Here is an 11,143-nt window from a genome sequence, read left to right on the forward strand (position 1 = left end):
AGGCAATCTTGAAACTTGATGGAATGATACTGATGAGTTGCAAAGTAATGAAAAACTACAATTGATTTAAAAGAATAATTTAATTATCTATAGGGCTGGCCATTTCACAGTCCCAACAGACAGGTGCATATTCTTCTCAAAATCTAAAGAAAAATATGCATAAAATTCAGAAATCAGAGCATGGCAACCATGCTGAGAATATTTGGATAACATTTAAAATAAAATAAAAAACATTTTCATTCTAGATTTATCAGGGCAGGCAGAAAATACAAATAATATCTTTCTGCATCAGATTAGTCTTTCAAAGAGATATGCAATAATAATGATTTCAGTTATGCTGACATCTGCTGGGGATGTAACTCGGAAGGAATCAGAAGTTTAACTAACTCTTTTCTCTTACTGACTTTTGTCAAAAGGCAGATGAAGGAACAAAAGGCTCTCTATCCTGAATCTAAACCTCACCAATAGGGAAGAAATGGTTGAAGAAATGAAGGTGACTTCCTGGAGGAAAGTTGTGTCATCCTTGAATTTATGATATCTAGAGAATGGATGAAGACTATGTTTTTATATTCTACAGAAAGCCTCTTGACTGTTTGCAATCTTCAGTTTGGTGAAATTGGAAGCTATAAGGCAATTATTGAAACAAGGTAATTCAAATAGGCATTTTTTTAGAATGCTAGGACCCCTGACATATCAGGAAACGAAGTTTGAGAAAGTTGTGGGAACTTTAGAGCTGCCATGTGGTTATTCTAGTTTCTATGCTCCTTGACAGCTTCGCAGAAGTCAATGGGAAACCCATCAAGAACTGTGATTACAGACACTTCCTGCAACCTTCCCAATAGAGACTTTGCTTGTGGGAAGCTTGTAGGGAGCAAGTCAATGGGAAAGCTGGCAGGAAAGGGTCCCAAGTTGCCTAAGTCTCCCCTACCCCTTTCCCCAGCTCTTCTATGCTTATGCCAGCCACTCGGATAACCACTCACTCACTTCCCCAACCAGCAGCCGCCAGTTACTTCCTGCTAACTTCAGGCTTGTAACTTCTGGTTGACTTTGTGATCCTCATTTATGTCAATGGGAAAGCTGGTAGGAAGTCCAAACTCAGAATGTGACAGGAAGGAGAAAAATAAATAAGACTTCCAATGTTTCCTGCCAGTTTCCCACAAGGAAACTCAATGGGGAAGCTGACGGGAAGTCAGAAGTCACTCTTACTGTTGTTGTTTTTTGACTGCCCATGTTTTCTCTATTTCAGTCAGGAAATATCTCTGAAGTGATGATCCAATGAGTCATGGGTTGTCCATATGTATGTGTCTTTAGGCAGAAAAAGCCTGGCAGAAGAAGATGGATGTGTACCAACTGACATCTTGGAAATTAGTGTTGGATTAAAAAAATATGCATTCTTCTTTATAGGATTATATTGAGGATCACTTATAAAGCATTTAATTTTTTCAAAATGTACAGAAATATATATATATATATATATATATATATATATATATATATATATATATATATATATATATATATATATATATATACACACACACACACACACACACACACAGTATATATATATAAAAGTGAAAGACTACTCAGGCATCATCACAAAATCTCCAGAACCATAAAGCCTACAAACTTGAAATTTGGCACGTATGTTCCTCTTGGTTTCTAGGTGCTCACTAAGAAAGGATTTTTCGAAACTACTCAGGCATCATCACAAAATCTCCAGAACCATAAAGCCTACAAACTTGAAATTTGGCACGTATGTTCCTCTTGGTTTCTAGGTGCTCACTAAGAAAGGATTTTTCGAAATGACCATTAGATTAGTATTTCTTAATACAGTAATTAACATGCTCTAATGCTAAGGAGTTCTACTCCCCCTCCCCGCCTGAAAAGAACTCGGATCCAACTGCCAATTGCCTCACATTCCGTTACCTCATGTTCCATTACCTCAGCAACTTCACAGCCATTTGCACCACTCAGGTGACCTGAGGACACAGACAAACCTCCAAGTTGCCTCAACGACTCTCTAAAAGGATGCAAACCACACTTCCAAACAGGAAGCTACTTTGGCATCAAAGGTTGTAGTATTTTTATTACCCACCATCCAGTTCCGAGCTCAAGAAGCTCCTTGGATGAGAAACAAAACATCTTCAACGAAAAACCAGGAAGTCCAATTGCCTCCTGAAAAAAAAAGCACCTTTGGGACAACAGTTGGAGGATTGTATTTTACAACACTTTCGCTGAATAAATGGAAAGAAATGGAAAGGAGAAAGGAAGGAAAGGAGGAAGGAAGGAAGGGAAAGAAGGGAAAGGAGGAAAGAAGGGAGGGAAGAAGGAAAGCTGAGCTCCTGCATAGCCTGATCACAGACTTTCGTTGCGAAGCACAGGTATCCAGCTAGTTAAAATATATGTTCACAATCCAGTACATTCAAGATTAAAAGAACAAAAGGAAAAGCAAAAGCAACACAGGTGTGAATTGGATTATTCAATTTAATTTATTCCTTAATATCACAACTGTACAACTTTCATACATACAGAAGGAAATGCATATTGACTACACCATGGCATGTAGATGCATTTCCAATTATAATACAGTTAAGTGCAACACCACTTGAAAATGTACATTTGTACAACTTATACAAAGTAAAGACTGCTACACTATTATTCTGTGACAGTATAAAGCCTTGATTTATGTTAAGTTTCACTACTAAACCATTTTCTGGTTAAATACAAAATATACTAAATCATTTTTAAAAGGCCTTTCTGGTAGTTGGCCAGTATATAAAATATGTTGTGTAAAATTTAACCATCTGCATTTTAAAAAATAAGCTTGTAACATGTTGTCATTAAGAGCTATTAAGAGTAACATTTAACAGGAGCCATGCTGTAACTTCATTTCCTTTGCTACTGCATCAATCACCATCAAAAAAGTTCACCCTAATATAAACTTCTGTCTTAGAAACCAAAACCCACTGAAAGAAATGGTCTTTAATGTAAGATGTTTTAATAGGGTGCATGGCGATATCTGAAAGAGTTTTGAATTATTTTTAACTGAAACAAAGAACACATATTTCCAAGTAAATAGCCACAAAACCAATTCAGAGTGAAGTGTGCTTAAACCTAACTAAAATAAGGTGGTTTAAGCACCCTAAGCTCTTCATTTGGTTTTATTGTTAGTTGAACTTGCAAGGTAATGCTGCTTTATTCAAACAACCAGAATAATTTTCTGGAAAAACAAGACAACATTCTTCTATAAGAATGGAAAATGTTATTCAATTTTCTATCTACATTTTCACCGATGAAGTCTTGCCAGTTTGTGAAAATGTTTTTTATAAGACGAACCTGAACATTACATGTTAACATTATTATTTTGCTCTATGTCTTGATCGACAGTCCATTTTTTTTTGCTAACAACTGTATCAAGGGAAAAAACCCAAACATTTTTCCTACTGCCATTCCTATGACAAGAATGGTTTGATGTATAACCTCCTTTAAAAATATACATTTTACAATCCTGCAACCTTAACAAAAAGGCGAGGCAGGAAATAAATATCAGTTCTCAGGGCCTTATTTGCTTCTGATCTAGAAACTACCTGTTGTAAGCTCTTTCTTTTTTAGATTTCTCCAGGGCTTTGTCCATCGTTTTCTCATTTTCTCCTCTACATTTGGGACAGTACCACTTGCCTTTGGGTTTATGATTGAGTCCCACACAAGAGAAGTGAAACCATTCAATTGGGCATTCATCATTGTCACAGCCTATCATTTCTCCATAGGAGACCTGGTTACACAAACAATAGGTTGGTTCATTGGGATCAATGGGCAGGTCTGCAGGGGAAGCCTCCCTCTCTGCTTTGGTTTTAGACCTCTTCTTTTTCTTGGAAGTTTTTGCTTTCTTCTCCTTTGGTGTTCCTGAAGTGATGTCATCATGGTCGTGATTATTAGAAGCATTCTCACGGTTTTCATTATTTCTTTGCCTCCTGGATCGCTTATTGTTGGGCTTTTCTGCTTGAGTCAGTATTTCATTCTTTGCTTTATCTTGGTTAGCCTTACCGCTATTTCCAGTAATGTCATTAGTCTCTTGGCAGGTTTCAAACAATTCTACATGACTATCAACTTGTCTAGTTCTGTTCTCAACGATTTCTACCATTTGGCTGACAATTTGAATCTTTTCATCTCCCAGTTCTTGACTTCGAATCAATGCTCTCTGTATACAATGCAATAATCTTCTCTTTTGTACTGCATCTGTTTCCCGTTTGAATTTTTCATAATAGTCATCGAGTTCTTTTAAGATCTCTGTAAAGAAAGAATAAGATTGTTATTTGTCAGCTTTGTACACAACACAGAAACATTTACGCTTTATAAAACAGATTTACTGAAATAAAAAACTCCCAAAACCTTTCATCATGTAACTTGCTCTAGTTCTAAGCACTATTTGTATAGACATGTGTAAATTCTTCTAAATCGAGCTTGACTGCTGCTGATTTCATGGTCTTTTTGGCTTTTCTGCCAACAGTACAGAAGTGGTCTCTTAGTTCTTTTTTCCAGAATGGTCTTTTACGAATTTCATATCTAGCCTATAGCTCTTGTACTGTCTCATATTCAGATAATTTATTGTTAGCATATGGCATTGTTACATTAGCCAGGACAGCATAATATCATTGTAGAGTAGTAGTTTCGGTGGCAAGGTAGTACGTCTGTTTAGGAAACACTTGCACGCTTCCCAAGGTGCACCACAAGAGGGTGAGCTGGCTTCACACCAGAAAGAAAGATAAGCAGCTATTCCTGCAGCGTCACCTTGCAAATGGATGCCATGGCCATGAAGGCTCAGAGCTGGCAGGAATCTGCTGCACAGTGCATCTACTCATCTCCCACCAAAGTGGTACCTATTTAACAACTTGCACAGAACATGCTTTTGAACTGTTAAGTGGACAGAAGCTGAGGCGAGTGACGGGAGCTTACCCCGACACGCAGTGCTAGGACTCGAACCACTGGAGCAGGGACCATCTCCAGTGTCATTAAGCCACTGGCCCATCGCACCTCTTCACATTCAGATGCTAACCAAGCGCCAACCTGTTTATTTTTCCATCCCAGACAAAATCATCCAGGGACTCGCATACTGAGATATAAACTGGAGCCTGGGGATACAAATATTGTGGGTGTAAAATAATTACTGTTGATAATCAAATAAAATAAGCATTCCCTTGTTTGTACTAAACTTGTTGCTTCAAGATTTTACTCAGATTTTACTTCAAGTCACCATGGTTTATTTTGCTCATTATTTAGAGGTATGTTTCTGTGCATGTAACATAAAAAAGGTAAAATTGACTTGAGCTTCTTGGTCATTCCACGGACATGTTTTTTTTAAAGTTTCACAACAATAGTTTACAACTGTCTTCTTTCATTTCTTTTTTTTGGGGGGCAGAGGTTTTCCCCAGTGCTGGGAATTTCCTGGTGGCCTCCCATCTAATTTCCACTTACTGTAACAAATAGCATAGCTTTTAAAACCAGCAAGGTTGGTGAGGTACCGCCACCTAGCTGAGCCGTTAATGTATTAGCCTCTAAAAACATAGTAATAAATTCATGCGATGCAAATTGTGCAATTTATTATCTTTGCTTCTGTTGATTATATGCTGAGCAGTTTTAGCCAGCGTTTTCACTCTAAAATCCGAGCTATTCGTAAGCCATCTTGAGGAAATACATAAGCTTTTCAAGGCCGGAATATGTCCGCCTCTTTCAAATCAAGAGGGGGCAAAACATAGCGGGGGAAAAATACAATGTGTATTTCGTGTAATTCACATGCAAAGATCAACCCCGCGCACTTTCTATGTCGAACATAAGGCAGCGCCTGTCTTGGGACTGAGGCGACGTCTCCTCTCTCTCGTAATGGTCGTTCATTCCGCCCCCGTCTTTATTTTAGACGAGGGCTTCAAGGGGTCTTCAACGTATCAACCCAACGAGCGAAACGAGACCTAGCATTTGGGCAAAAGGGAAGAGAGCAAACGTGGATTTGCCCCGACGCCTCTCTGCTTCGGGCAAAAGAAAAGGCCGTTGCCGGGCAGCGTTTCACATCCCTTCCTCAGTCGCCAAGGCCCGGCCGGAGCCTTAAGTAAATCAACGCGCGCGGGAGGGGGAAGGAGCGAAAGAGCAGGCCCCGCCCCCACCTTTCTTCCAGGGCACCAGCCAATTTCGCGGATAAAGGGGCGGAGCCAACCCAAAGCACAAGAGGCCTCCCCGCAGCGTCGCTGAGGGGTGGAGCAGAACCAGCAGAGCGCGCGCAGGGAGCGGGAAAACAAGGACCCTCCGGCCCCGCCCCGTCGCCGGGAGTGTGCGCTCGCGTCCGCTCCCAACATTCGAAAGAGACCTAGTTCGTCCCAGCTGCCTCTCTTATCCTCAGCCAATCAGAAGCGCCTCCCTTGCCTATTCCTCCGCCCCGTCTCCTTTTCAGGCAACGAAGCCACTCCCTCCTCACCCCTCCCACAGGGTGCGATTTCGAGAACCATTGTTCTTAGAAGGGAAGTGGCGGTAGGCGTTGAGTGCGTGTATGTCTGTTTTTCTCTTTACGTCTGTCTTTAATAGAACGTACGCGAAGAGCAGAAACCGTTCAACCGGCCAATCAAGGTCTGGCAACTCCCACCACAGCCCGCCTGGATCGAAACCGTCCAATTAGAATAAGGAATTATACCAATAGCCCACCTTCTAACTAAAAAATATTCTCACCAATCAGGAGGGAAAGCCCCAAACCAACCTCCACCTCCTTGAATACCAATGTTCCAATCAAGTCCCGAGGGCGGGCCGACGATAGCCTTCATCTTCCACATCAACCCATTGGTCACCGTAACGCCTTCAAGTCTTTTCTTCAACTAGCAAGCCAATCAATCGCAGAGGTGCAGCCGGGGCAGTTCGAACTCTTAGAAGAAACCTCCGCCCTGCCGCTTCACCCCCCCCGCCCCCGCTCCACCCTTCGGTCCTGCAAGCGTCACTACGAAGCGAAGATCGGTAGAGAATTTAGGGGGTACTAATCATTGAGCAATAGGGCGGGGCCAAAGCGGCTTCCTGAGGGAAGTTCCACCAATAATGGCAAAGGAGGCGTGGCGAACACAATCGGGGAATGACGAGGAGCTATAAAAGCTCTGTGACGGCGCTTTTCACTCTCTTCTTTTAGAGCTCAAGCGCAGAGGCGTCTCCCTTTAGCGCAGTCGAGTGTTCACCGCGGGTTGAAATGCCCGCCCTTGTCCTTCAACCCTCCTCTCTTCCGTATTACCCCTCCTCAAACACCCGTTCCTACCCGCAAGTTCACGCTCGTATCTTCCCCTTCCTTCTCGCCTTTCTTACACACACTCTCGCCTGCTTTTTTTTTTTTTGGCGCGTCTTACGGACGACACATTATTAAGTCCTCACCACAAAACAAATACTTGCTGGTCCTATCCTACTCCTCCCGAAGCGCCGCAAACCCGAGCCGGCTCCCATCTCCAATTCTTCACCGGCGGAAAAGGAGTTTGAACGTGCCAGGGGCACTCCGGTGTCACCTCCACTAGCAGCCGTCGCACTCTTTTCACCGCTCTCCACCCCTTTTACCTCTCACAGCACCCGGTGACAAAGGACTTCTCCAGCTCTTTAACTCCAACCACCATTTCCCGGGTTGCAGAGTGCGAGAGAGAGACGGAGCCAGCCTCCTATAAGAGCTGCAAAACGCGGCAGGAGTTTGGGAAGGGGGAGGCCCCTCCGCACAGCCCCAGCCCACACGGGATTTATATAATCGGTTCCCATCACTTTCAGCTCCCTCTCCCTGCAGAATTCGGGCGAAAACAGCCCGTTTTGAAAGCAAACCCCATTGAAAAAAAGAAGAGGGAACGGAAGGCTACAAGCCCGGCCCACCCCTCGCACACTCCAGCTAATCCGCCCGCCCGCCCTCTCCCTCTTACTAGCACCCTCTCCTACTACAGCCATTGCGAATACTAGAAATTCCTCAATGTGGTGCCCTAGTCGTTCTCCCTCATCCTCTTCCTCGCCGCTGTCCCACCGTCCCCAAAAGCAGCCCCTCTTCGCCTGGGAAAGAGGAAGAAACAGCTGCCTCCGTGCCCCATGCCCCCGGATTTCCCTGCCCCGCTTCGATGCCGCCGCCTTTTTGTCCAGCATTTTTACACCTAAAAAGCCAAGTCCTCGCTTCAGAGCGGAGGACCGAAAGGAAGACCTTTTGTTCCGCCCCGAAAGAGGAAAAAAGAACTGGGCATCCCTGCAGAGCAGCCCCCCTTCTCTACTCTGCTTTCTGCTCCTCTTCTCACTAATAAATAATCCTGATAATAAAAGCCACCCTCTGCTTCAAGCTCGGGGGCGCAGGGAAGGGACCCAAGAGACCATCTCTACAAACAAGGCAAAGCCGAGGTGGCTTCTACAGACTCTCTCGTCCACCAACACATAAAGGAGAAAGCTCTTACCTTGGTATTTGGCGTCAATTTCCCTCATCAGGGAGACATTTCTCTGCAGATCGAAAGGCAGAGATTCGATCGAGTCCAGGTAATCCTCCACATAGTTCGCTAAATGGAGCTGCTCTCCGTTGGCAGGATTCAACATTTTCATCCGGCCGAAAATTGTGGGTATGTGTGTGTGTGTATCTCGTCCTCTCACCCCAAAGGGCGAGAGTTTTCCTTTCCAGCACGGCAGCCCCAATGGCAGAGATTCCGTCCTCCGCCGCTTCGGTGCCTCTCTCCGGTTCCTCGATCAAACCGAAAAAAACACCAGAAAAGCTACATCTGAATCTTTTCTTCCCTGAACAGGCAGGCGCAACACAGTCCGCGAGTCTCTCCAGCGGCAGTAGCAGCTGATTGAATGGCTGTCGTTGTCGGTAACTCACCAAGGAGGTGGTAGGAACAATCAGAGGGATGTGTGTGCGTCTCAGTGTGAGTGTGTGGACAAGAGAGGGGAGGGTGGAAAGGGGAGAAGACGGTCTTAAAAAAATACACAGATCTCCCCCGGCAGACAAGTAGGATCCGAGCGGTTAAAAACGCTTGGCAGAAGGCAGAAGCAGCGTCTCCAGTGCCTGCCGCTGCTCCTCTGCTGCCGGTGATCTTAATGCAGCTTTGCTCTGTACGCCGCACTTGATCCAACGTGGAAAACCCAAATACCAGTTTCAAACACTTGGGAAACATTCAACCCCGCCAGCTAGTGCGCGTGCGCAGCACTCCCATTGCAAACCTCCCCCTCCCTCAAGAGCAGCAGCGGCAGCAACAGCCAGGACGCTCAATGCGCCGCTTTCTCCACAGTTGTGCTGGGTTCTCCCTCCTCCCCAGAAGGAAGTGAGACCGCGGGGGCGGGGGAGCTGCACGGGAATGGGGTTTTGTGCATGCCCAGCCAAATACAGCTTTCTGACGTAGTCATGTCTCGGGGAGGAGGAGGAGGAGGAGGAGGAGGAGGGGGGTCGCAAACGCAATACTGCTTACTCTTTCCTTTTTCCTAACAAAAAAAAGGGGGGGTGGGGGGTGGTGGTTGCGCTGCGCCGCCTCTGCTGGAGCGGGAACTCGGGCCGCGTTGGCCAAAGGCAAAACGAGAGAGAGGAGAGAGACGTCTGAAGTTGGTGGGCGGCGTTTCATTCGGCGGCTGGCTTTTGAACTCCTCCGCCGGAGCCTTTGGATTGCTTGGCCCCGGCCGACCGGAGAACGGGCAGAGATGGTAAGAGTTTGTGATGGTGGTTTTGGGGTTTGTCTGACCCCGGGCGTAAACTTGGGAGAATTTGCAGCAAGGGACTACGGTCCTCGGCAGCGAGCCGCAGAGGCTCAGAGAGGCAGGGATGCAGCTGTTGGCTCCCTTCTGCCTCCCCTCTGCATTTGATTCGTTTCTCCAGTTTGCAGGAGTTTCCCCGAGTTAAAAAGGAGGCCGTCTCCTTCCCGGCTTGAAGTTAGCCACTGCCTCTATCATTATAATCCAACACTGACAACAGGATGGCCCAATCCCATTGTCAGGTTGTTTCCCACCCCTTTGCTTTCTAACCCAGTCACAGGCTGCGGGTTGCAGAGCCGGAAAAGAGGCAAGTAAAAATCGGTGCATGCGCAAATTGATGACTTGTGAATAAAATGGAGGGCGAAAAGATGCAAAAAAGTAGACTACATTTCCCTATACCTGCTCCCCCCCCTTTTTTTGTGATGCCGCATGCGCCTTGATAATGGCTACTGGACTCCGGGGTGGGGTAACCCCCGTGCTTTTAAGGTTGCCTAATCTGACAATCAAAGCACACTCAGCTGCAGAAAACAAGAGTATCTAGAACAAGCTGATTGCTTTCATCAGCCCAGTTGAGAAAGGATTGCTTTATATTTATTTAAAATTATCCAACTGCAGTACCCCCCTAAGCTCGAATCCATGTTCAGATAACCATCTCTAGATAGTCCCGCTCTTTGGGCTGATGTAAAGATAAAAATTGAACAAAGAGAGAAAACATCAGGAAACAGCTTTAAAGCCAACTGCAGTGGTAACTTAAATATATTTATTTAGCAGTAGGTGTAATTGCCAGATGTCTGCATACAAACAGAACTGCCTGAAAATTGTTGAGGATGTAAAACTGACAGAAGGTGAAAGAAAAGAGATGTCTTGGTGAAACAGGCAGTGCAGTGAACAGTCATTCTTCAATTTTCAGATCATATTTGTCCAGTGAATGTTGAAGGGATATCGAGCTGTTTTTACAACCATGGTATTCACATATTACATCTTAAAAATTAACTTGCTGGGTTTGTAAGCAAACAGGTGTGTTGTGGCAAACTTTTACTTTTTGACATAGATTTAAAAAGGTAAGATTTTGAATAGCTATAATAATAGATTGTACAATGAGAATTTGAATAGATTAGTTTTTAAACTCTCTTGATTATACATATCTCAAGGAAGCAAACTGACATTATACTCCACAACAACCCTGTTAGGTGGGTTGGAGCTGAGGAAAAGTGACTGGCTCAGGCACCCAATTGGCTTTCATGCATAAGGCAAGACTAGAACTCACAATCTCTTGGTTTCCAGACCAGTACATTAACCACTACACTGTAGTGTACATAGTGGCAAAGTGTTTGTTTTACATTCTCACCACAGGTAAGAAATGGTATGTTATCTGGTGCAGGTGATCCTCCCTGAAATAGCTACCCTTCAGTCAATAAGAGAAAATAGTCTG

At 44.5% G+C, this 11,143-nt stretch overlaps 1 protein-coding gene across 3 annotated transcripts; it reads right to left on the minus strand.

Moving 5' to 3' along the window:
* Positions 1–2,473: 2,473 nt before the first annotated feature.
* ING1 (inhibitor of growth family member 1) lies at positions 2,474–9,872 on the minus strand. Of its 3 annotated transcripts, none has more exons than XM_026668898.2 (2): positions 8,433–9,872; positions 2,474–4,290 (listed from the first exon to the last, which is right to left on the minus strand). In XM_026668898.2, the coding sequence occupies exons 1-2, from the start codon at positions 8,572–8,574 to the stop codon at positions 3,587–3,589; spliced, it is 846 nt and encodes a 281-aa protein (XP_026524683.1). In that variant the 5' UTR covers positions 8,575–9,872; the 3' UTR covers positions 2,474–3,586. The 3 variants fall into 3 exon arrangements, with proteins under 3 accessions (XP_026524683.1, XP_087823414.1, XP_026524684.1); XM_087967288.1 differs by lacking the exon at positions 8,433–9,872 and adding an exon at positions 6,467–6,562; XM_026668899.2 differs by lacking the exon at positions 8,433–9,872 and adding an exon at positions 4,957–5,127.
* Positions 9,873–11,143: the final 1,271 nt, after the last annotated feature.

This window comes from Notechis scutatus, chromosome 5, assembly GCF_049901735.1.
Source record: "Notechis scutatus isolate UNSWTSFEM ecotype Mainland chromosome 5, rNotScu1.2, whole genome shotgun sequence".
NCBI lineage: Eukaryota > Metazoa > Chordata > Lepidosauria > Squamata > Elapidae > Notechis > Notechis scutatus.